The sequence below is a fragment of the Lepidochelys olivacea genome (genome assembly GCF_965140295.1).
Source record: "Lepidochelys olivacea isolate rLepOli2 genome assembly, chromosome: 13".
Lineage (NCBI taxonomy): Eukaryota > Metazoa > Chordata > Testudines > Cheloniidae > Lepidochelys > Lepidochelys olivacea.
The window spans coordinates 12,303,578-12,329,986 of NC_140423.1; the positions used below are offsets into that span (position 1 = coordinate 12,303,578).

At 44.0% G+C, this 26,409-nt stretch overlaps 1 protein-coding gene and 1 long non-coding RNA gene across 3 annotated transcripts; both read left to right on the top strand.

Moving 5' to 3' along the window:
• The first annotated feature begins 233 nt into the window (after positions 1 to 233).
• On the top strand, positions 234 to 4,426 carry LOC311530028. The gene is made up of 3 exons (XR_014713900.1): positions 234 to 389; positions 1,450 to 1,617; positions 4,208 to 4,426. It is a non-coding gene; the product is annotated as an uncharacterized lncRNA (long non-coding RNA).
• Positions 4,427 to 4,602: 176 nt separating this feature from the next.
• On the top strand, positions 4,603 to 23,748 carry ZBP1 (Z-DNA binding protein 1). 2 transcript variants are annotated; one of them, XM_084645209.1, is made up of 9 exons: positions 4,603 to 5,131; positions 5,386 to 5,580; positions 12,573 to 12,803; positions 14,123 to 14,203; positions 14,843 to 15,022; positions 16,252 to 16,422; positions 16,931 to 17,158; positions 18,417 to 18,635; positions 22,086 to 23,748. In XM_084645209.1, exons 2-9 carry the CDS (start codon positions 5,556 to 5,558, stop codon positions 22,265 to 22,267), a joined length of 1,317 nt encoding a protein of 438 aa, XP_084501335.1. In that variant the 5' UTR covers positions 4,603 to 5,131; positions 5,386 to 5,555; the 3' UTR covers positions 22,268 to 23,748. The 2 variants fall into 2 exon arrangements, with proteins under 2 accessions (XP_084501335.1, XP_084501336.1); XM_084645210.1 differs by lacking the exon at positions 5,386 to 5,580 and having other exon boundaries at positions 4,604 to 5,131.
• Positions 23,749 to 26,409: the final 2,661 nt, after the last annotated feature.

The window sequence follows — 26,409 nt, forward strand, 5'->3', positions numbered from 1 at the left end:
CGCTTCTCAGGATAGCATCCCTCATCCTGTAAGTATGGCCTACATCCTTTGTTCCTAGATGTGTACTTTTACATCCATATTGTATGCGTGCGCCCAGTTTACCAAGTGATCCAGATCACTCTCTATCAGTGACCTGTCCCCTTCACTACTTACTCTCCCCCAATTTTTGTATCACCTGCAAACTTTATCATTGATGATGTTATGTTTTCTTCCAGGTCATTGATAAAAGAACCAATCCCTGCAAGACCCCCACTAGAAACATAGCCACTTGAAATGTGTTCTTGCTGTCAGCAAAAAGATGATGGACTGGTAGCCACAGAAAACCCGTGCTTGGGGTTTGAAGTACTGTTCAACAGCCAGAGCCCTTGTGGAGTGAGGGCTGATTTCTGGTAAGCTTATTAGCGTGCATGTAGGTTCTTTTATTGTTGTTAATGTGTTTTCTCTGTAATGCTTTACTTTTCTTGCTGAGACAAAACTGTGTGGAAACCGAACTGCGGCAATTACACTGTATATTGTCTCTGAGGAAAGAAGCAAAGCAATCCAAAGCAGGCCTGTTTTTTGCTGGGGATTTCACAGCATAATCTGTAAACTATGTAGCCTGGAAATACCCTGATCAGGAGGGAGAGAGATGCTGGTCTTCACCCAAGAGTGGTGACAGCTGCAGAGTCTGGATCCTAAAGTCGGCACCCTTGCTGGACCACCAAGTAGGATACAGGTGCAGCTGCCCTAAACTGTGACATCAGTCATTTCTTTTGAAGAACTGGGAGGTTCGGTGCCTTATGAAGGAAATGCTTTGTGTAGGTTTCAGGGAGCACTGCCACTGTGCATTGCATTGTGTCCCTGTGGTTAGGGCTGGGGAAAAAACTGGCAAAAATTCTTAGAGGGTCAAGATGCCTTTGGTGGTTTCAAGATCTTTAATGACCCCACATGGTCAGAACTCAGTCAGTGCCCTGTAGCAACATGCTGGTGCTTTAGTTCAGAACTGGCTCAGAAAGAAGGGTGCACCCCACTGAATAACCAGCACCACGTCCTGGCAGTGAGATGCTCCCTCCCATCCTAATTAGGGGGTGAGACCTCTTTGTGGGTCACCACAAAGGCTATGATCACTGCAGGCAGAGACTGCACAGTGCCTGACTCAGGGCTTCATCTGGCTCAGTCACGATGAAGAACAGGGAAAATGGACTGACAAGTTGCTAGGGTTTTTCCACATCTCAGCCTGTTGAAAGTATATTGTCAGAGAAGATTAAAAGATGCACTAATGACATTTACAACCCTAACTAAATAAACCAATGGCACCACAGTGTGGGAAGGCGAAGTAGCTTTAAACATTCAACCTGCTGTGGTCAGAGTGGATTCTGAAAAGCAGAAATCTGGGGGAGCATTAACTATCAGCCAGGATTAATTATTTGTCAGCTCTCAGTGGCTATTCATATTTTTTTTCCTCTGTAGTTCAAGCTCCTCGTTTGAATACACAAGTTGGCTTGAGATTGATTGCTAGCAGAAGCCATAAATCACAATCGCAGCATCTAACGATGGATTTTGAAGGCCAGTCAAAAAGTGCCTCCTCGGAGTATTTGTCCCTTGCAAATGCAGAGAACCTGGATGTTGAACAATTAGGTAAGCTTGGCTCTGTTGAACTGGATTTGATTCAGAGTGCTGAAGGGCAGGGGTGGGCAGCTTTAGTGGTGGTGTGCATTGCTAATAAGCAGGAGGAGAACTACGTGTAAAGGTACCAAAACAAACCGCTCTAAAGAAATCAAATGTGTGGGTAGAACTGGCTTTGCACCCCTCTTATCCCTCTTCCTTTTTACCAGTGCAGGCTCACTGGAGTTACTGTATAGATGGCAAACGTAAATCACCTTTTGTACTGCTCTCCCTTAATTCCCTCCTACCTGGACTTGTGCTGTCCCCTCCATGATGGTATTTGTAATGTCTGAGAGTGAGCCCTGCCACTTAATGTGAGGGATGTGGCAAAATGAGTCTCCAGGGGGAATCCTGACATAGTTTCCTATTCCACGTATCTTGTTCTCTTGGTGGAGGGTGCGATATGGCCCAAAGCTCCAGGCGTGGTGCTGTTTTGGGGTCTATGGAACCAAGAGTATCAGACCTCTCTGAGGGAAGGAAAAGCGAGGTCAGCCGGGAGTTCGGCAGGAAAGACTGACTGACTGACCGAGGAGTCCCTTCCTGCTTTACATGGTGCCCGGAGTAAAGAAACGCTTCAGCTGACCAGTATTGCCAGTCCCAAGAGGTCAAATATCATGAGTTAGGCCCCACAAAAATCATAAAATTGACAGAAAAAAGGGTGCAGGACACTTTAAATGATATGAATTAACCCTAAACTTCCAGGTCAAGTGCATGGTGCATTTCTTTGACCTGGACTTCTGTAATGTAAACATACAGGTGTGTGTGTCTGTGTGTGTGTGTGTAAACAAAAACATGTTAGTCACAATGCTAATGCACTGCCAGAAGGTGATCAAATACTTCAGCAATGAGCACATTATAAGGACCTATATAGAACATGGTGCTAATTATTTTAACATCAAGAGCAGCGAGTGGGATTTTTCAAAGCTACCTAAGGGGTTTTGATGCTCGTTTCCCATTAAAACAAATAGGAATTAGGCATCAAAGTCTCTTTGGCAGCTTGGAAAATCTCATCCAACAGCTAGAGTCTGCTTCACGATCTAACATCCCCTCGGCAGATGGTCTACAATGATAAAAGCTAGAACTTCAAAGCTGCATAGGGGAGAAGGGGAAAGGTAAATTGGGGCTAAACTGGGGGTTGTCCCCTTTAAGGAGGGACAACTGAGAACAATGCCAATGTGTCCTTAATTGTATCCACTTGTGTGTTACACTCTGCAGGAGGCAACCCAGAGACATTGTGTTTCATTGGGAAACCCGTTGTAATATTTCAAAGTGATGGCATTTAATCAATGGATGTAGAGGTTCTAGTCTGCCACTGAAATCAAAGATGTTCTGCCAGTGTAACATTGGAGCGATGCAACAGTGAATCACCATCAGTCCTTGTGACTTACAGTCACCTTAGAAAGAAAAGGAGGACTTGTGGCACCTTAGAGACTAACAAGTTTATTTGAGCATAAGCTTTCGTGAGCTACAGCTCACTTTATCGGATGCATTCAGTGAATGCATCCAATGAAGTGAGAGAGATGCATCTGATGAAGTGAGCTGTAGCTCACAAAAGCTTATGCTCAAATAAATGTGTTAGTCTCTAAGGTGCCACAAGTCCTCCTTTTCTTTTTGCAAATACAGACTAACACGGCTGCTACTCTGAAACCAGTCACCTTAGACAGATTTTCACCATGTGCGTTTGTAACCCACGTGCCTCATGGGGAGATATATCTTTAAGAAATGGTGGATGGGTAGGGGAATCAGGGCCAGCTCTAGGGACCAGCTTCGGGGCAGCAAAAAACCTAGAGCCGGCCCTGGTAGGAATGAATTATGTCTGGGTCATTGTTACTAGGTAGATGCACAATTACCTCTCCACACACAGAAGTTTCTGGAATTGGGTGTGGTAGTTTTGGGTATGCTCAGTAGGTTTCCTGTTGCTGGACTCAGACTCCATGAGTGACCAAAGACTCTGAGACTCAGGTGAACTCAGCCTAACCTTTTGGGAGTTTCTTCTCACTGTGTTTCTGTAGGGACTGACCTGTTTAGATTCAATTTGTTTTCTTTATTTATGTTCATGTGTAACTGTAAAGATCATTTGTGTGGCTTACACAACAGTCATGTTATGTTATAAAAATGAAGTTATTATTACTATTTAATTTTCTTTCATAAGATTTTATAAAGTTGGCATTTAAGAATTAAGTTAATTCCTTTTATTCTTTTGGACTTGATTATGGGCAGGTTGACTCTGTGTAATTCTTGCTGAAAATCCTCAGTGCCATAACTCTGGGTCTCCAGGTGCTTTGCTATGGGTGTTGGGTTTTTTTAGGCACTGGAGAAAGGCAATGAAGTAAACACTAGCCCACCCAAAGATTACATGTTAACATGAAGCCATGATAAACATGGAGCAAAGAAAATGAATTGAATTAAAAACGTTTAAATACACAAAAATATTCAAAAATAAGGACATGCAGCTCCTTGTTTCCCTTGTCTGATTTTTCGTAGTTAAGACCTCCATGACAGCCAGTGTTTTTCGTTAGTTTTGTTTTCAGAGAAACATGTAAGTTTCGTTTTCCATTTACAGGTTTGCAGCATGGTTTGAACCATGTTACTTACTCTTTGCTCCACCCACAACTGATCATCTCGCAGTGTGTGACAGGATGACTTAGCTCTAGGATTCACAGCGTAACCGAACCCAAACGTTCAAACATCAGGAGTCAGGCCCTGCAAAATCATGAGACTAGCTTAAAAAATATCAGGACGCTTTAAAAATAATCAGTGTGGAGTTATTTTTATTTGCCTTCCTGTCTTGGAGTCTTTTCAAGTTTTTCTTCTGTGACCATGAGGGTTAGAAACTTGCATCTTTTTTTTGTTGTTGTAATGAAAGCTAAGATTTTCCTGTAATCGCTTGACTTTGGAAGCTGGTGCTTTAAGAAAAAAAACATGAAATATTGCAAGATTTCCCATTGCAAATGGAGAGTTGGCAACATTGAGTTCAGCAGAGCTTATTCCTTATTTGTAACTCTCCCAGGCCCAGAGTTTTGCATGCATTATTTGCAGTTGTAGTTACCACAGCTGCAGTAACTGTGCATGTGAAAGCCCCGTATCAACTATTTGCATAAATAACTAGTGAAACTGAGCACCAAGTTGCTGTTCTTGAATGCACACAGTGGCATGCATACAGCGTATAAATAGCTGGGCCTTGTTGTTCAGAATTTTGACATGACCAAGAACTTTCAGGTGGAAGAGAAACTTTTATTTAAAAAAGAATAATGATCTCTGCTAAAAGAAACGCAAAGAATGGCTCATACACAATGGATCCTAATGCAGCAGAGTACACAGCATGTTGTCCGTTATGAAAGTATGAGGATGTAGATCCATGTGACTCTGCTCCCTGAAGCTCAAAGAGATTTCAAAGAAGGATCTTCCAGATCAGCAAGTCTGAGATGTGCCTAAGTGGATGACACTGAGCGAAGGACACTTATGTAAGAGAAGGGAACACATAAAGGTAAGCTGTGGGGAGTGGAATACCTATTCATCCCTCCCGATTTTCTATTAATATCCTCACTGCTTCTATCAGGAAGTTCCCTACTCTTGCTTTATGATGTATATTATATCTGCTGCAAATTAAAATTGCCAGGAACTGTCTGAGTCAAGTGTAATACTTTATTCCCAAGATAAACATTTGTACAGTGGACTTTGTCTTGTCAGCCTTCTCGGTTTCAGTTTATGAGATATGTAAGTTTCACTTTCCACTTCCAGCTTCACCACATAGTTATTAGCCCTTCGTCAGAAACCCAGCCCCAAGTTACGCTTTTCTTTTTGTTCTGACTGGATATTTTGTGCTTGCTGATACATGCTCATACACTGGAGTCAGTCGTTTTCTGGAAAGTTCTGTAACTGACTCTCAATCTGCTTTGGGACTCGGATAAATGGCAAATGCACCATCTAGTGCAGGTAAGATTTGCTTTTAAAGACATTCTGAGTTTTTAGTGAACAATTGCCTGACTTTTCTAGCTGCTCATTTATACTCCTTGCTCTTTCTATTACTGCTGATGTTGAGCACACAAGTGTAACCGGTGTGATACAAGTGTTGTTAGGTGTCCCAGCAATGGGAAGGTAGGGAAAGGGGGCTTCAAAATCTAAATTATGGGTTGTGTCTTTGTCATCATTCGTCTGTGTCATCATTCGTCTGTCTTGGAAGAGTGATTGGAAACGTCCCTGTTTACTTGCGAATGCCATGAATAGAGCTGGCCAGAAAATGGAATGTCTTTCTGTGGAAAATTTTTAACAAAAACAAGATTATTTTCAGCAGAAAATTTTGAAAGTCAAAACCTTCTTGGTTTTCAGCAACTGAAAACTCTGTTTTCAGCCCAAAACTGTCCAATCACACCCTGAACCCACCCACCTCCCCCCAAAAAAATGAAAGCAGAAAATGTCCTGTTTTACAGGCAAAAGTTTTTGTAAAAATTAATATTACCAATGATAGCAGAAACTTTCAGCCAACCCCCCGCTTTCCATAGGAAAACAAGCTTTGATGGGATATTATTGACTAGCCCAGCCATGAGAACTGGGGGGGAAATGGGTTTTCCTACTGACCCCCACCAACCCCAAAGCTGGCAGGTGGGAGGAGCAAGCTATCAAGCAGTTATCACAGGGGTGGGCAAACTACAGCCTGCGGACCGAATCCGGCCCGTCAAGGCTTTGTATCCAGCCCAGGGGATTGCCAGCCCCGTGGTGGAGCAGGGCTAAGGCAGGCTCCCTGGCCCCGAGCTGCTCCCAGAAGAGGCCAGCACCATGTCCCTGTGGCTCCTGGGGGAAGAGGCGGGCAGAGGGCTCCGTGCACTGCCCTCGCCTGCAGGCACCGCTCCCCGCAGCTCCCATTGGCTGGGAATGGGGAACCGTGACCAATGGGAGCTTCGGCGGAGGTACCCACAGACGAGGGCAGTGAGCGGAGTCCTCTGCCCTCCCTCCCACAGGAGCTGCAAGGACATGGTGCTAGCTGCTTCCGGGAGCGGCGCAGGGCCAGGGCAGGCAGGGAGCCAGCCATAGCCCCACTGCGCTCTGCTGCCACCCCAGAGCCGCTCCAGGTAAGCGGCACCAGACCGGAGCCTGCACCCCAAACCCCTCCTGCATCCCACACCCCAGGGCCCTGCCCTGAGCCCCTTCCTGCACAGTGCACCCCCTCCCACACCACGCGCTCCCTCCCGCACCCCGACCCCCGGCCCCAACCCTACATTCATGGCCCTGCATATAATTTCCCTATCCAGATGCGGCCCTTGGGCCAAAAAGTTTGCCTACCCCAAGTTATCATGAAGACATCTGACAGGAAGGGACTGAAGGATTAAAAAGGAGTCAGATCTGGCAGTTTCATCATCTGGGTCCATTAGCTGTTTTCAAGCTGGAAGACGTTGTGCCCATGAGAATCACACCCACTCGGTTAGTTGTGTGTAATCCACACTTGTGGCCCATGGTACTGCAGCGTGGCCTTAGGCAGAGGGTCTCCCGGTCTACGAGCCACCAGCTGTGCATGGCCTGAGGCTTTGGGTGTTAGGTTTTGCTGTTAGGTTTTAATTAGGTGTAAACTTGTTCAGCGAGCTAGCTTTGGTGGCCAAGCTACTAAATCTTTATGGACAACATAATAATTAAAGAAAACAATTAAATGGCCACAAAAAACGATTGGTTTGATGAGAGCCCCCACAGCTGGCAACAGCGAGAGCGCCAGCTTTCCCAAGCTGTTTTACTGCTCTGCATTTCACATTCATACATGGACTAGATCAACTTGTTGTGCCAGGCTGGACTTGCCCTGACCAGATAAGAGGTGAGAGAGGGAGCTTGCCTCTAATTATTAATGCGCTGTCAACGTAACAATAGCGAACCTTCTAAACATGTGGCACTGTTCTATTCTGGGGCCCAGTCCTGGGTACACTGAGCTCCCACTTAGCAGAATTGGAGTAGAGGAGCTCTCTAGGGCTCAGCACCTTTCAGAATCAGACGCCAGCTTTCTCCACTTCCAAACTGGACTTGAACCACATTACATGGTTATAAGACTGATGTAGATGGGGTCTTCTTTGCAGCGAGGTAAGGAAAATTCAGTCCTCTTTTTCCCCTTTCTTTCCATCTTAGCGGAAAGGTTGACCATCTTTCCAATCACAGAATGTGTGTTTACCCTCTTCTCTTCTCTTCTCTTCTCTTCTCTTCTCTTCTCTTCTCTTCTCTTCTCTTCTCTTCTCTTCTCTTCTCTTCTCTTCTCTTCCCTCTCTAGATTCAGGCTGAATCCTGTAAACCCTTTGCTTGTGTGGGAATCCCCATTGACTTCCCAAGGACTGCACACCACATGAGCCTTTGCAGGAGTGGCCCCTCTATTACAGCCTCCTGTTGGTTGCAAGACCTTTTTGTGGCTTTCCTCACCCCCCTTTGGATTGTCCATTAGACTAGAATTTCCCATGGTAATGCTTATCAATCAAGCCAGTGACCGTGTCACGTTCTGATCTTGGTTACAGGGTAAACTGAGAAACTTCTTTGACTTTGTATAGCTTTTTGGAGAAGGTGGCGGGGACGGGAGATAAAAGAGGAAATGTACGTGCTTTCATTTTCATTTTTTGTCTAAAACCTTAGCGTGGAGAAGGGTTAGCATTTGCCTGCCATCTGTATAAGCTCCCAGTAGTTCACATCCTTCTGAAAGGTTTATTTGAGTTATCTGAACCTTTATTGCTTGAGAGTTGGGAATGAACTGAGAAGTAGCTTCCCTGTGACGTTTTCCCTGGTCCTTTTCCCAAATCCAAACATTTCTGAATCTCTGAAAAAGTTTCCATTAGAACTTGGCTCTCAAGAGGGACAAAGGTTCGGGTTGGCAGTACTAATCTCATCCATGTCCCCCATCATCCATCGTCCCTATTGGTTGTGGCGAAACCTCATAAAAGCAAACCATCTAGGAGTCATTTCCCATCATGCTTCAGCCTGAACTGTATCTTCTAAAGTCATTCATTTATTCTCCAGAATTGGCTGAGATACAATGTGGTGATACAGGAATTGAGTAGAATCAAAATTACATTTTAATTGTAAACATTTGTCCAGAAATTAATGTCTCTGAACTAATAGTTCTCTCCAACCAATGTGTTCAGAAACAAATGACGGTCTCTAATTGATTTTATGATATACAGGGACATGTACATGTAGAAAATCACCCAGGGATAATTGCAAATCCCCTTCTTTCAGCAGGTATCCACATAATCACTCAACCGATGCATTTGCTTGTTCTCACACAGTTGTCATTGAGTAGCTGCATGGGCATTTGCAGGAGCTGATTTTTGGCAGGGATGGATTTTTTAAAAGTGCTGTGGAGCTGAATTTGGATTTAAAACACCACTACAAGCAGCCTATGCTGTATAACAGTTTGCTCAGGGCTCTAAATAGATGTCCCCTTACTGAGATCTTTATTGATGACTTTCTCACAGAGTAGGTATTTATGATATCCTCAGATCTTTGAGATCACTCAGTAATTCCAGTGTCAATCCCAATATGTAAAGATGTTTTGAGCAACATCCAAGGACCCTTTTAACAGCTCATGGACGGTTCTTCCCTTTGCGAAAGCTAAACGAAACACAACTTGAAAAAGAAACTCCAACAAAGTTCTTGCTCTTTCTTTCTGAACTATTTTTTCTCGAGTTTTTTTGAGTTATTTAATTCATAAAGCACCATCGCTGCAAAGCAATCTGAGAGGTGGCAGCACATACAAACAAAAGTCAGAATTTGAAAAACACAAACTGGTTACCTACTCGTGAAGGGTGCTCTACAAATGAGTCCTTGCCCTGATTCAGAGCAGATCTCAGGATGTTCAGCTGATCTCAATTGCCTTGATAGGGTGAAAAAAAGCCCTGTAAGTACCTTAGGTCTCGATTATTCAGATTTCAACACCCATTGTAAACTTTCCTAATCATCTTTTGTCATTTTTAAGCACATTTATGTGGATTATTTATTACAAGTACAAAGTAGTCTTGTGCCACCGGTGTATTTTTCAGATGTCTGAAGGTAAATTACCTTCGTTGTTGCGGTGTGCAAAAGCCCAGGAGTTCAACAGACCTAACTGTAGTTTATTGACCCAAAAAAAAGCTACAACTGGTCCACCTTGGGTAACAGAAGCCAGGACTGGAACACCAGTGCTGCTGAAACTCACACCCAACACACATGGGCAGGACTGTGTGGGCCGTATCTCCTGGCTGTAGTCACTCTTATCTATTCTTTATCTTTATTAGTACAAATTTTGTATTACACAATAAATGCATAAATGTGCCTAAACAAGCATACAGCACTGGCTCATACAGGGCTGACATCTATTGATTTCAATGGGCTTCAGATCAGGCCCAGGTAAAGAACATCTTTCCTGAAAGGTCTGGCTCGTCAAAGGATTTGGGAGAAGTCCAAACCAAATGGCACTTGGCAATGCAACTTAGGAAGCAGTGCTTCTCATATCTAAGGAGGCAATTCTCACCAACGTTAGCTGAATTTAACTTTACATACAGTGAAAACTTTACAATATGGCTGAGAAAATTCACAAAATGTGCTGTGAATGGCACTGAAATTCAGAAAATAAAAGCAGCTGGAGATGTGAAATCCAGTGGAAAGGGTATCATTCCTCGGTCTAGACATTTTGCTGTGTCACATCTTTCACTTGAGGGTCAAATTTTGCCTTCAGATATCCATGTGAGTTTCATGTGTGAATATCAGAACATAGGATTTGGCCTGCATTAGGAAGACAGTTTGGGACAACTTGTTCAGGGTAGTTTCTCTGTGGTTGAAAGCCCATTCTCTAGGGTCCAATCTTAAGTGGTGCTGAAATCAATGGGAGATGAGGTCCTTTCCAGGCCATAACTTCAGGTCTTGAATCATCCTCTACTGAAGTCAATACACGTATTTCCATAGACTTTTATGGGAGTGGGATCAGACCCTCAAAGAGCAGGAGTCAGAAAAGCTTTACTCATTTGCTAGCCCATCGATACTATATGGTATATTTACAAAAATACCAGCCAGGCAGTGTCTGGTATACCCAGCTCAGGTTTTTTCATTCATAACTATTTAATTTCAGTGCTGGAACTCTGCTGTCATATATGCATGTCAACAGCCCATTGTCAGTTTAGTGGTAAAGTATTAGTCAGAGCTGACTATTTGCAGCTTCCTAAACACATTCATGAATATATAGCAATGGCACAGGACTGCTTCACTCAGCCTTTGAATTTTTTACAATGATGCTGTCACTTTTGAGCAGTGTCTGCAGCCTCTCTTACTATCAGCTTCAATAAACAAATGTAATCAAAGTTGCATTCAAAAGTAGCTTCTTGGAGTTTCTCTGGAGGAGCAAATAATCTGTGTTTATTTTATTTTTTTAAAGTCTGCATAGCAAATGATTTCCTTGTTTTAATTATATTGATTGTAATGTGCTTACAATAATTAACGCTGCTGCTAATGGATTATTGGAATTTCTCTTTAATAATATCATTAGGATACATTTCATGCATTTAATGGTTTTTGTAAAATGACAGTTAAGCCCTCTTGCCTTGGATTTCCTATTTCCTGATTGAATTAGTTTGTTTGCAAGGGCAAACCATGTTTCACAGCTGTAGCATTTTGGGGGAAATAAAAGTGGTTTTTGTTAGATGTGCCAATGTATTTCCAGTCAGAGATGCTTTTTCTGCTCTTTGTCAGTTTCAGTGCTCCTCTCTGCTCTACTCCCCTTCTTTCCTGGTCTTCACGAAAAGAAATAAAAAATCTTTCATGACATAGAATCTCTTCTATGGAGATAGAAGGCCATGAGTAAAACATGCAGCATTTGGACGCAACCAGGATCCTTGGGATTGAGATCCTTATATTGGACCTCACACTGCACCTAGAAGAGGCCCTGATCCAAAGGCCACTGAAAGCAGTGACAAAACCCCCCTGACTTCAGTGGTGCAAGATCAGTCTCTTAGCAAGCAGGAGACCTTGCACCACCCTGCTGACTGCTTTTTGTCTGAGTGCTGGCAGCAGTGAATGTGTAGCATCCCTCGTGGTAGGGAAAGGACAAGACACAGTGGTGATGAATACAAGAGGGTAATTTCTGATTCTCTAGCTCACAGGCTAATTTAGTCCTTGCAACCTAACATCTCTTCAGTTCTTACTCCGCATGAAGCAGTCATAGAAGGGACTGCTGACTCTTACAAGAATACCCAGAGATGCAGAGAGGTACCTTGCCTCTTTCGAGATGGGGTACTAACTTACCACTCATGAAACCACATGACCTGAAGGAAGGGGTAGCTACTGGGAATTTTAGTTATGCCTCAGAGACAGGAGGCTCTTTTTGTGTTTGTGAGGAGGGGAAGCTAATGCTTAGACAGATGCAGGACCAGTGCCTCTGACTTCACCCTGGATATGGCCGCATTTTTCCAAATGGCATCTCTTTTAAATTGTCAATTTGTGGCCTCCAGAAGCTAGACCCTCACATCCCTTCCAGACATAATCGGTGGTGCTAGGCTTGTGAAGTGGCATCTAAAGAGGACAAATCAGTCCAGTATGGGAAAATAATGTGGGTATCACTTTTTAAAATAAGTCCTTAAGCCAATGACCGTGACTGCTCTGAGGTTGTCATTTTGGGTGAGTAAATACGTATTCATTAAAGCCTAAATATGTAACTGCACCTATTTATATGACGGACAACTGCAGTGCAAAGCCACGCCAGCCCATCATTTCAATTCATTCCATGCCTCCACCGCTTGTCTCTGGTCACAGTTCCCCATTTGGCTTCTGTGATCATTATTGTGTGACTATTATATCCACAGTTAACAAACAAAAAATTCAGACTGAAGATCAGAGGCAAGTGAGTAAAGTCTGGTTGCCAAAAGAAAAAAGGGGGGGGGGGAGTTATTGTCTGAATTGCTTAGAATTGTCTGTAGATGGCTTTTATTGTTTACATTTAGCTTCACAAATGGAACAACTCATCTGGGACCACTTAAGGACAGCTGCCACTCCAAAGAAGGCCTCTGAGATTGCCTGCGCATGTTCGCTTAAAAAACAGGAAGCCAACAAAGTGCTGTACAAGCTGCGTAAGGAGGGAAAGGTTGAGAAGCAGAGTGTCGATAACAAATGGGTTGTCTGGACAGATGACACAGAGGTGGGATGTCATCAGAAAACCGCCCAGTTGAAAAGCGGTAAATGTTTTGAAAAACCTTTTAAAACTCTGTCCGCAACCTCCGATGCTGAGGGCATTTGGGAGCTGAGTTTGTTCTCAAGTCTGTAACTACACTGCAGCCTAACTGCATCAGAGACTCTCAAGGCTTTGACCCCAATTACTCTGAGTCCATTTTTATTTAGTACAGTGAGTTGCAAGTCAATCGACTCTGGTTTTTTTTCTTTTATACAGAACTGAAACTTGACTAAAGCGGAAGGTGCATTCATTCCTAGGCAGTTTTTGCACTGAACCTTGTCCAGGGTGGTAGATTAACCCCATGTAGTGTTCTCTGAGGGTACCCTGCCCTAGGACATTTCTTTTGTAATACCTGCAATCTTGGTGCATCCCAGAAGCAGACAAAGGTTGGCTCTTCAGAAATATCTTGGAAATATCTTTTGCCAGAAGCTGGGAATGAGTGACGGGATGAATCACTTGGTGATTACCTGTTCTGTTCATTCCCTCTGGGTCACCTGGACTGGCCACTGTCGGAAGACAGGATACTGGGCTAGGTGGACCTTTGGTCTGACCCAGTAGGGCCATTCTTTTGAGTGTCAGGCTCCTCTCTTTGCTCAGACATGGGGGGTCTGCACCCAGGGAAGGGGGGTAGTTTAATCCTCTACAGAATACTCCACCCATCCTGTAAAAGCCTCTCCATGGCTCCAGCTTCATAAAGCTGTGATGAGGAACCAGGTTCCCAGGCAGGGGAATCTGGCACTGCCATACCCTTTGCACTGGAGACCTTCATCCCTCCAGGAGGCATCTGGAAGGCATAGGCCCTGTAAGTACAGCTTCTGCAGAAGAATGATCCTGTGGATCTCATGGGATCCCCAACTTCTTCCACAGGAGGGTCAATCGCTCCCTGAACCTCACAATGAAAAGCTCTGCATGAACCCCCTATGGGCTTCGATCCAGTGTCCTTTCCCCTTCATGGGGACCATGGGGCCCTTCATTAGCCAGGGATCTTTGGCTGGGATAGTTTTAAGATAACTAGAGAGAGGACAAACTCCACATAAAGGCAGAGAAGTGCCCTTCCCCCTCCCTGATCAACTCAAGCCATGCAGCAGACCAACCGTCTGCCGATATCCTAGCTCTACTAAAGCCCCACATTTTCTGGAGGTGGGCGAAGATCAGAACCGAGGGTATGAAGCAAAGATGCCCGCTCTCCTGGGAGCCTGCTTTAGGGGATGGGGACAAGAAAGGAAAATGGGGAATCAGTCTCTCTTCCTAGCTAAATAGCAGAACTTTTCACAAATCCCCCGCCCCCCAAATTACAGTGCCTAACAATGTTCTTTGTTGTAGATGACACTGCCCTAGTCCCATTGCACCAGGCTGTGAACACTGTGACTCCTGTGAAAGATGACCACAGACTGTCAGAAAATCGTAAGATATTTGCCACGTGCCTAAGACTGAATAGACTAACTTTAGAAATCTACATTTAATGATTTTTGGCAGCCACAATAGAATGCTATTAATGCTAGCATTGCACTATGGTATGTGTAGAAGTCTAGCATGGGTCTAGGAGTCATAAATCGTATTCCTGCTAGGAATACCTTGTGCTAGTAGCCCGTAGGCCATGATAAAGCCTCATCATCCCAGGTGCACCTCCAGAAACCCTCTGTCTCAGGGAGGTAGATCCCCACCCCAGGCACCTTAGCTCCCACAGGGGAGCACATGAACTGCTACACCCCTGTAAGTGGCACAGGATACTGCTCTATCTACTCTATGCAGCCCACCAGCTCTGGTAGTTGGTAGAACTATGGCTCCACCTACTCCCCATTCCCTTTGCAGCCGGTGTAATGGTGGGCCTGAGCTGGATAGCATAGAGCTCATTACTGGCAATCCCAGTGAAGTCATGTGGGCTGATAACTTGGTAAGATTCAAAGGGGAATTTGGTAGACCATGTGTGGCCTTGGGGCCACAAATTATCAGCCCAGTGGTCCCAGGGAGCAGGATACAAACTTCACTGCGTTATCCTCCATTTCTGGCAGTGAATCAATAAGCCCACCCTTTGTTTCCCAGAGAAAAAGATTTACCAGTTTCTGTCAGAAAATGGATCTTGCCGTGCATTAGCCATTGCCAAACATATGGGAAAGAAGACACAAAAGGAAGTCAATGCAGATTTATACGCGCTGCAGAAAAAACATGTCCTCAGCCAGGAGGAAGACACAAAGCTTTGGTCAGTTTACGGACAGGGCACAGGTATTGTACTGAGATGCACTTTTCAGAACACCGCATTCTGAGTAGTGTTACAAAAGCAGCTTTGTTTTCTTTATGGCTGTAAACACTTTCAGTTAGACAACTAAATGGTCCTTCCCCGGGCCACGTCTCTTTGGCTTTGAGAATGTGGGCTTTACTTCGATGTGCCTATCAGCACCAATGCTCACAGTTTGATTGATCTTTAATCAGAAGTTCTGGTAAACGGCTCAGAGCATGGGGCTGGGAGACTTGGGTCTTGAGTCAGCCAGACAATGCCCAACTCACTGTGTGTCCTCCTAGGGTGATGGGGGTTCATTTAACTCCCTTGTGCTTCCATTTCCCCATCCGTAAAATGCGGAGAGCACTTGTCCACCTTGTAAAGGGCTCTGAGTTCCTGAAATGATTCGCACTGTGTAGCCACAAGTTATCGTTACGCCTATGCTGACATATATTAGGAAAAAAAGAGATGTTGTCTATCGATCTCTTACTAAAATCATTTCATCTCACTACTTCTATGGCCTTGCTTGATCAGTCTCATTTCTATCATTCGTTTCAAATCCTGCCCTGGGATATACACTGTTGCCATTGTTCATTGTACATCGTTTTTGGGTACTGCTGGCTGACTGAGATCAGCCCTCACCACTGGCACCATTAGACACACAGACACAGAAGTTATGTGTAACATCAGGCTCCCTTACTTCTGTAGCTCCTCCCAATGTCTTCCTGCCCACAACCCTCCAGTCTGAGATAACGAGACAACAGAGAGATCTGCTACCAGTCAGGGTCACTAGGAAATCAGGATACCTAAACAGCCCTCACTCCCTCTAAATACACAGAATTAGCAACATAACGGGCTCCTTTAGGTGTGTCTACACTGCACACTAAGTCTGGGCTCTGACTCAGGTTTGAGCCCAAGCCCCACTTCAGTCCACACACAAATTAGTCTGTCTTGGGTCAGCAAGCACACAGGACCCGGGTCCTAGGATTCTGCTAGAGTGCGTCTACCCAGTGAGCCAGCAGCCCACCATGGAGTGTCTCAGAGCCGAGATTTACAGACTCAGGCTCGTGGGACTCGCATTACAAGGCTAACAATAGCTGTGCAGACTTTGTAGCTTGGGCTTTGAAGTCTAGAGAGGGGATCACTTTTGTCACAGGACAAGAATTGCTTTTCTCCCAGGAAAATTGTTTTGTCTTTTGTACTGGAGACTAATGTGTGTTTTGTTCTTTTCCAGGTTACAAAGCAACAAATCCTGGAGCAAATAAGGAAGCAGTGCCAGTTATTATTCAGCATAATCCAACAAACATTATCTATCAGGGAGGAGTGCAAAACACCATCTCTATAGCTGATTCCAGAGCTACTCAAATTGGAAACTACAACTCACTGAATCTAGTGGATAAAAAAGGTGGTAATCATCTCTCTGCACAGGTTTATGGGTGCTATACTGGTTATCCTCTCTGAGAACAGACATGAACAACAGCCATCATAATTAATAACATAAAAAAGATTTTGTATTTTACCAGAGCTGGTTGGAAAATGGATTTTCTGTCCTGTGGGATATGCCAACATTTTGAAATTTGCTTTTGTGCCAGACCGAATTAAAAGTTAAGTTACTGCAGAATGGAAATTCTGAAAAATTTCTGTTAGGAGACACCAAATCGTTTCATGTCAATAACTGAAACTATAGCATAAATGTATTAAATATATAATATATAAATTATAATATATAAAATATATAATATATAAAATTACTATTGCAATATACACCTAATATAGACCTTATCAAAATGAGATTGTCAAAACGAATCATTTTGGCACTCTCCCATACAAAATTTCACTATTATTATTATTATTATTATTATTTTATTTTATTAATATAGTTATTATTCCTTCCCTTTACACTTACACTTTAGATTCTAGACCAACTGTTCCAAGTCTTAGGGCTGCATCAGAGAATGCTGATATGTTGCCCTGTGAAGTAGAAGCTAAAACAACCACCCAGGGTGGTCAGGAAATTGATGTCACCGAGTCCACACTCAAGAATACTGTCATTGGTAATGATAATCAAATGAATATCATTATGAAGAACTTCGTTGACAGTCGAGAGGAGCATCTAGACCAATATGGCACTCCAGAAAAGAGTAGGTACAGTGTGTTGGCTTGTGTTGAAGATACTCCAGTGCTCTGTAGGGCACTGGTTATACGAGAACTCCCTCAAGCACAGCCCTGTCTGCATGAGCGCTGACTTGTGAATCATTACAAAGTATGTCAGTGCTGAAACAAACCTTTATGACCCTAGAAATTGGGCTTGATGCTCAGAGTCTGTGATGTGTGAGTAGCAGTGGTTATTGCACTCCAGCCCTGTTCATGTCTATCTGTCCCCTTTCACAGCTGGGGTAGGAAAACTTTCCTCTGACATCCTACTAGCGCGTATTTGTGACCCACTCCTATAACAAAAACCTCTTGCAAGCCTTCCATTTGGCTCCACTATTTATGGTAGGACACCCTCCCATAAAGCCTGCATCTCAGCTAGGCAGGACCAACTTCATGACAGAGTGCAGCCCAGAAAATGGATCCTAATTATTGATTCTGCACTTGTCATCTGCCTCTGATTCCCACCGACTTCAAAGGGATGTAGGACGAGGCAACTAGATAAAGGGAAAGTATTCCCAAGTGGTTAGAGTGCAGGACTGTGAGTCAGGAGAGCTGGGTATTCTTGACTATGCCACTGACTCGCAGAGTGGCCTGTGGCAAACTGCTTAATGTCATCTGTAAAATGAAGATGCCAATATTTTGTACGTTGCTTTGAGCTCCTTCAACTACCTGAAAGGGGGTTCCAAAGAGGATGGCTCTAGACTGTTCTCAATGGTAGCAGATGACAGAACGAGGAGTAATGGTCTCAAGTTGCAGAGGGGGAGGTTTAGATTGGATATTAGGAAAAACTTTTTCACTAAGAGGGTGGTGAAACACTGGAATGCGTTACCTAGGGAGGTGGTAGAATCTCCTTCTTTAGAAGTTTTTAAGGTCAGGCTTGACAAAGCCCTGGCTGGGATGATTTAACTGGGAATTGGTCCTGCTTCGAGCAGGGGGTTGGACTAGATGACCTTCTGGGGTCCCTTCCAACCCTGATATTCTATGATTCTATGATTCTATGCTGCACAAGTGCCTAGAACTTTTTAGAGTTATACTAGGTACCCTCCTATCTGTATCCATTCATTTCTGTGCAACAAACTAACGTGCTGAAATGCTGAGATTTCTGCTACTATAATGCAAATCTTAGTCCCACCCGAGCCCTGGGAAATGAGTATGTCACCTTTTCGACATTCACTGATTCCGTCTTTCTGATTTCTTATGCTCTCCTTTTTATGACAAATGCCCCCCCCTTTTTTTTAACTCTAGATCCATTTGGTGACATTCTTTCTGCCAGCTCTGGACTGTCACTGAAAATTAGCACCTCCCGCCCCGGGGAAAGGAGAGCTCCATTTCAAAGAGTCAGCATCAACAAGTCTCAGATGGAGAACGTCATGATCGGAAACAGCAACCAAATGAGTGTTCATGAGCAGTGTGGTTCTGCCAGCCTTGCAGATGAGGAGACAAATGAGGAAGAAGATGTTTCAGGTCAAGATGGCAAACGGCGTATTGACGCTTGTAGGCTTCTTTTGCATGTAAACTGTGCCTGATGTGTATGAGCTGGCTCCATGGTGTGTGCCAGACATTTGAAGACTACTGACATCTAGGTCATACTTGCCAAATTTGGACAGGTGGCCAGTTCTGAACATTGTGCACTATGGGCCTGATCCAAAGCCTCTTTAGGTCAATCGAAATCTTTCCATTGGCTTCAATGGGCTTTGGATCAGATTCTAGAAGCATCACTATCAGTGGGTCCTTCCCCCCCCAATTTGGGCCAGATCCTCGCATCCTTCCTAATGCTGGGGTAAATTGGTACTATGCACAGGAGGAGCCCTAATTTACATCACTTTGAGGCACCCCCACAATATTCAGAGGAAACATTAAGAACAGTCCCACTTCATCACATCTCTCCCCCCTTCGAGACCGAACTGAACGGGGTCACTTTAGCCGGTGACCTGGGGAAGTTCGAAGCTACCAACGTTCCCATGGATGCCCCAGCATCTCTTCCATTCGTTGGTGGGAGTTACACCAGGCCCTTCCAGTTCCATGCCCTCCCTTAGGTCGGGGGTGGTCAACAGCACTCGCATGTGGGAAGGTTTATGCGGCCCGTGCCCTTTTGCCACCCCAAAACCCCCGAGGATCAAACTGGGATCAGGTCTTCTCCCAGTGCTCCAGTCTGGAGGGCTGCAATTCGGGCTCTCTTGGTTAAGAGTCCCCATCTTGACCTGGGCCACATACTGTTCACTTAAAGAACTAGCATGAAGACATTCCTTTCTCAACAACCTTGTCTCCCCAACAAGCTGGCCAAACACAGCCACTTGGTTATAGGACTGTTTAACTTTCTTAACAGCTTTCACTTCACTACCTGAAGGGTTTCTTCAGGTATGTTGGCAACAAGAAGAAAGCCAAGGAAAGTATGGGCCCCTTAATGAATGAGGGAGGCAACCTAGTGACAGAGGATGTGGAAAAAGCTAATGTACTCAATGCTTTTTTTGCCTCTGTCTTCACTAAAATGGTCAGCTCCCAGACTGCTGTGCTGGGCATCACAACATGGGGAATAGATGGCCAGCCCTCTATGGAGAAAGAGGTGGTTAGGGATTATTTAGAAAAGCTGGACGTGCACAAGTCCATGGGGCCGGACGACTTGCATCCGAGAGTGCTAAAGGAATTGGCGGCTGTGATTGCAGAGCCATTGGCCATTATCTTTGAAAACTCGTGGCGAACGGGAGAAGTCCCGGATGACTGGAAAAAGGCTAATGTAGTGCCAATCTTTAAAAAAGGGAAGAAGGAGGATCCTGGGAACTACAGGCCAGTCAGCCTCACCTCAGTCCCCAGAAAAATCATGGAGCAGGTCCTCAAAGAATCAATCCTGAAGCACTTACATGATCAGGAACAATCAGCATGGATTCACCAAGGGAAGGTCATGCCTAACTAATCTAATCGCCTTCTATGGTGAGATTACTGGTTCTGTGGATGACGGGAAAGCAGTGGATGTATTGTTTCTTGACTTTAGCAAAGCTTTTGACACGGTCTCCCACAGTATTCTTGTCAGCAAGTTAAAGAAGTATGGGCTGGATGAATGCACTATAATGTGGGTAGAAAGTTGGCTAGATTGTCGGGCTCAACGGGTAGTGATCAATGGCTCCATGTCTAGTTGGCAGCCGGTGTCAAGTGGAGTGCCCCAGGGGTTGGTCCTGGGACCGGTTTTGTTCAATATCTTCATAAATGATCTGGAGGATGGTGTGGATTGCACTCTCAGCAAATTTGCGGATGATACTAAACTGGGAGGAGTGGTAGATACACTGGAGGGCAGGGATAGGATACAGAAGGACCTAGACAAATTGGAGGATTGGGCCAAAAGAAATCTGATGAGGTTCAATAAGGATAAGTGCAGGGTCCTGCACTTAGGACGGAAGAACCCAATGCACAGCTACAGACTAGGGACCGAATAGCTAGGCAGCAGTTCTGCGGAAAAGAACCTAGGGATGACAGTGGACAAGAAGCTGGATATGAGTCAGCAGTGTGCCCTTGTTGCCAAGAAGGCCAATGGCATTTTGGGATGTATAAGTAGGGGCATAGCGAGCAGATCGAGGGACGTGATCGTCCCCCTCTATTCGACATTGGTGAGGCCTCATCTGGAGTACTGTGTCCAGTTTTGGGCCCCACACTACAAGAAGGATGTGGATAAATTGGAGAGAGTCCAGCGAAGGGCAACAAAAATGATTAGGGGTCTGGAACACATGACTTATGAGGAGAGGCTGAGGGAACTGGGATTGTTTAGTTTGCAGAAGAGAAGAATGAGGGGGGATTTGATAGCTGCTTTCAACTACCTGAGAGGTGGTTCCAGAGAGGATGGTTCTAGACTATTCTCAGTGGTAGAAGAGGACAGGACAAGGAGTAATGGTTTCAAGTTGCAGTGGGGGAGGTTTAGGTTGGATATTAGGAAAAACTTTTTCACTAAGAGGGTGGTGAAACACTGGAATGCGTTACCTAGGGAGGTGGTAGAATCTCCTTCCTTAGAAGTTTTTAAGGTCAGGCTTGACAAAGCCCTGGCTGGGATGATTTAATTGGGGATGGGTCCTGCTTTGAGCAGGGGGTTGGACTAGATGACCTCCTGAGGTCCCTTCCAACCCTGATATTCTATGATTCTATGATTCATCTGAGACCTTCTCAAAGTTATCCACACTGGATTTTTCAACAGGAAAGTCAGTGGCTTCATTCACAACAGAAAAGTTCTGGCTGTTAGGAACTGAAACTTTCTTGATTAAATCACTTTCACACCCTTCAGTTGCAGTAAACTGCTTGCAAAGACTACCATGAGGATTCCTTTCCCCAGGGACTTTTCTATGCAACAATTCACCCCTCACAGAAATTCTGCCCTTACCCTCTTTACCTAGGGCTTGCTCAAGAGAAACACTTTCCTGATCTTACACCAGTGGTGAATAAGGAGTAACAAAGCTCTTTGCTACCTGTGACACGTCCCCTCCAGGGAGCCAGCAAGGGGGTGGGAGTGGCTGTGATTTCCACCATGCAGTGCATAGTGGCCTTAGCGGACTGGAGAATTCAACCCAAGGGTTGATTTTATTTATTATGGTACTTCCCCCATCATGCTAAACTGTAATTACTTTGCAAGCACCTTGATTCCTCTTTTGCAGCATGCTGTACTTTTTCACACCCGTATTTCTTATTTTTGTATCTTAATCGTTTATCATGTGTGTTCTTTAAATTGTAAATGAAATATACAGAGATAGAAGCAAACGGTAGCTACCAGTGTCAGTAACCACAATGTTAATTAATTAATTAATTAATTAATTTTAACATAAGGATTGCACAATTCAGTTGCATTTATAGCATGCAGGGCAGCTGGCGCACAGCTCTGCTCTGCTCTAGTCACTTAAATGCTCTCTCACTTTTCCTCTTGCTTAATAATTCCACTAGATTCCAACTTGATTTCGGAGCAAAGCAAATGGACATCCTGTGATGATAACAGCATGGATCAGTCAAGTGACATTTCCATCCTTTGTGAAAAGCTGCAAGATGTAATCATTGGGAACAACAACTACCTGAATGTAGAAGAAACTGCAGATACTGAGAGGGGTGAAGGAGATGAAGACATATAATAGATATGTGGGGAAAGCAAAGATCTTGCTTATGAGGCCCTTGCAGAAATTCACAAATGTGAGCAGGAAGAGGTAAAGAAACTTGCTAATTCTAACTATTTTTGCCATGGAGAAGGAAGATATTTTCTGTGATTTACAGACAATAAATGGAACAGGACACATTGTTCTCTGCCTACTCAAAATGTTGAAAAGCAAACAGGATCCCTATATCTTTCCTTAGGGAGTTCTTCTGCCAGAGAAAGAAAAGTAACGGAGTGAATCAATTTTATGCTCCCTGTGAACTTTCAGAGCCCTAGCACCACCGTAAACCTTGAATCCATCCAGGACTTGGAAATCTTGTGCTGTGGCAAGTGACAAATTTCAAATGCAGCTGCTATAAAACTCAGTTGCTTACAACTAGTTTGCACCATCCTTCTGCTGGTAGGCTCCAAGGCAAGCTGCTAACTGGACGTGATAGCCCAGCATGAGCTATGACTCAATTTGGTGGAGAGAGCTTTCAAATTCTGCCTCTTTGGAGAAGGAGATGAGCTAATGAGTGAGGTGCAGGGGTGAGAAGGAAGAATGCAAAGCATATTGTTCTTGTCAGTTTAAGATTCTGAACCTCTTCTAGGATCCAGCCCAAAGTGGGAACCAAGGTTGTGGAGCCAAAGCTGAGCCACTCCAAAGAGACTACTCCATCCTAGTAGACAATTGTACTTGGGACAGTGGATACTGGGATTCCTACCTCAGAGCTGGGAAAGGGGAGGCCTGTTCAAACCAGCTATACAGACACATTTAGGGGGTCTTGTGTGTACTGCAAGAACAGCTGAGCTAAGCCTGGTTACCAAAAGTTAACAGGTGTCTGTTACTAACAGAATTCAGTGTTTCCAGCTCTCATTAAGTTGTCATAAGTCTCGCAATGTTCACTGACTTTCTTAAAGCCCCAGCTCCTACAACTCAGAACCTCTCTTCTTGTTTTTAAAAGGAAAAAAAGGCTGAAAATGTGAACAAAGCATGATCGCCAGGCTCAGAAACCAAAAAGTCGAATAAAAAGAACCCCAAAAGGTGCAGATTTTTAAAATCTCATGATTTTTTAAACTGCTCTCATGATTTTGGGGCTTGATTCATAATATTTGAAAGCTTGGGGTTGCTAATACTAATCACGTGGTTCTTGGACATTACCATGCCCGTAGCTGGTTACAAAACTGTTCTAAACATTGTAGTATGGACAGGGTATTATACAGCTGGGCTCCAGAAGTAAGGAATCGTTAGGGGAGAATGAGAGACTCTGGAATTTTCTTTCCTTTCAGCTCAACAGTTCCACACTATGTTGACTTCCCAGGTACTTCCTAGGCCTGTGTCTTCATGTAGGTCTTTCCCAGAGGGATTATTTTGGTTTCTCTCTCTCTCTCTCTCTCTCTCTCAACATTATGCTAATTTAGATAATTATTGTCAGTGTTTTTGTCAATGTTTAGATTGTTTATGTGACAAGAAAGCAAGTGATGGGCACATTGTATAAATATGACAAATTAAATTAATGCTGCAGCTGGGTTTTTAAAAGGGATGAATGATTTTATTTGTAGTCACAGAGACAAATTGAAGGTAAATGGATTCCCTGCTGCAGAGTGTAAGCTGATCACTCTACGTGTCAGGAAGGTATTGACCCATCCACCGCACAGTAGCCTTTGATAGCTACGCTATGGGTTGATGTACCTGCTCAGCTCTGGAGCTCAAAGACCAGAAACCAAAAACAAAGTTCACGCAAATCCCTACAAATCAACACACCAGGTGAGCTAAAGTAGCTGGTTTGAATCCTGGAACGGGGATCATGTCTATTTACAAATATGGGGCCCAATTGTCCAATCTGCCTGAGCTCCCCAGAAGCTGAGGGAGAAAGTGGAGAGGGAGATAAATGGGTTTCCTTCCCCTGTATTCCGGACCCAGCTCCAATGTATGGTACAACATCAGGAGTGCTCTTACATTTGGGCTACCTAGAGCCCCCTCAGGGGCCATTCCAGCAGTGGCATTCTGCCTTCTCTTGGCCATGTCTCCAACACACCCTCTCCACCAAGTGCTGTGAAAGGAGATGGTGTCATTCCCCTCTGCCAAATCCACCAGCCTTCGTGCTGCCAGAGTGATGTGAAGGGTCCCGTTGGAGCATTGAGCCAGTGGGATTTCTTGACCAGCTTTTAATGTCACTGCTGCATTTCCTGTTCAGTCAGACATTGATCAATCTGCACCTTGTTTTCAAGGCAAGGCAGGACTAGTCAGTGAAAAATGTATGACCCCAGAGTTAATTTACCTCCATAACTAAGTAGTAAACTAAATCAAAACCACTTCAGTAGAGCATGAAAAATTTAACGAATGAATAAAAATATTGATAGGTACTCTCTGCAAATCAATGGAGTCACAGTGTTGAATATGTCCTTTTAACTCCATGTCTGAAAAGACCTAGATGTATAGCACTCCACCTAATAATTACTATTTCAAGTTGCTTAACTCAGGGGTGAATGGAACCATCAATATCAATTTGCATGTGCAATTGTAATATCCATTCAGCCAAAGTGACTCAAGATGGCATCAGAACTACCTCTTTGTTCCTTTCAAAATATAACAACAAACTCAAGAGGATTGGTGTCAGGATTTGTGCGTGTAAAGCCAAGAGCATACTGTATTTGTAGTCAGTGGATGACAAGCAACTGACAGATCCCACCTCCACCCCCAGTCAAAGCAGCTGAGATGCATGTCAAGCTTACTTTGACTGCAATGTGATCGTTCTGTTTTCCTGTGTGGAGGTAGCTCTAAAATTAGGGACACTGGAAAAAACAGACCGAAAAAAGAAAGAGAGAGAAAGCTCTCTGATCATAGCTAAATAGCAAATCAATGCCAAATGTCAGAAGTGATCTAAGTGTCGGCATATGCCTCACTATACCAAAGTCAGATCGTTGTCCCGTGATGTCTGGTATTCCACTTCAGGAGTGGTTGTAGAGATTAGAGACCCGGGACATCATGTTCAGGGTTATCTCCTGTTACACAGACCCTTATCTCCTCACTATGTGCCCCCCAATGGCCACCCTGAATAGTAGCACTACATGTTTATACTTACTCCACAGGGGTCAATTCCAATGATTAAAGGCTTAAATTATTCCTTCTATGGCTTAAGGAATTGCCATGTGAGTAAAGGGCAGGAGATCCTTCAGAAAACCCAATAACTGACCTATTTAAGTCAATGAGAATTTTTTGGCCATTGGGACAAATATCAAGCTTTATACGGGCCTGAGTTTGAAACCCTTACTGATGCTGTGTGGCACTCATTCAATGGGGGATTAGTCATGTAAATAAATCCTATCTGATGTGAGTAATGGAGGCAGATTTTGGCCCTAAATCATTACATGAATTGATCTTAGGCTCAGGAGAAACTGCATGACTGAGTTCTAGCTTTAAATAATAAATCTCAAGCCATAAAGTACCATTTGGCTTTTGTCAAAGTTGATCCAAGAAGGCTGTGCTGAATAGTAAAAAATATCATGGGTTTTGGTGTTAAGTTGCATCTTCAAGCATAAAATCCAGCCTTGATGATGAAGTGGAGTCCAGCCTGTTTCACCCAGGCCAAACATACTCTACAAGACCCTTATGCTACTTTTCATTTAGAGGAAATGTCTTTACATGGAAAGAAAAGAAAAATCCTTGACAGATAAGTAATTAGGAAACATCTGGCAAAACTGAAAGCAAAAGAATTCATTCCAAGCAAAGGTGGTTAGTTGAACGCTTTTCATCGTGACTCCAATTTAGCATTTAACGAAAAAAATAACACTCACTGATGAAGTGTTTAAAATGGCAGATGGCAAAAATTATGTACACGTCTAGCACAAGATGCTAAATAGATTAAGGGAAAAACATATTGGATAGTCTAAATGTGGAGATGTGTGCCCAGAGGCAGGGCAAGTATTTTGAAACTGTCATGATATTTTTTGATAGATTTCCTAGAAGCAGTGTGGTTCCAGGAATGACAGGTGATTGGAAAGGCTGAGTACTGTACACTGCAGTGTTTGCCTTGGAAGTACAGGGTACCTGTTTCCAGTGATGGTAGCTCCTGGAATGGCAACACAGCAGGAACGCTCCATATGCTATATTCTCCAGTGCCCTGCACCTCGTGCCATCAT

Coding starts and splice junctions, on each gene's coding strand:
- ZBP1 (XM_084645209.1), top strand. CDS start 5,556: ATGGCAAATGCACCATCTAGTGCAG. Junction 15,023..16,251: donor AGTTTACGGACAGGGCACAG/GTATTGTACTGA, acceptor GTTCTTTTCCAG/GTTACAAAGCAACAAATCCT. Junction 18,636..22,085: donor TGAGGAAGAAGATGTTTCAG/GTCAAGATGGCA, acceptor TAATTCCACTAG/ATTCCAACTTGATTTCGGAG.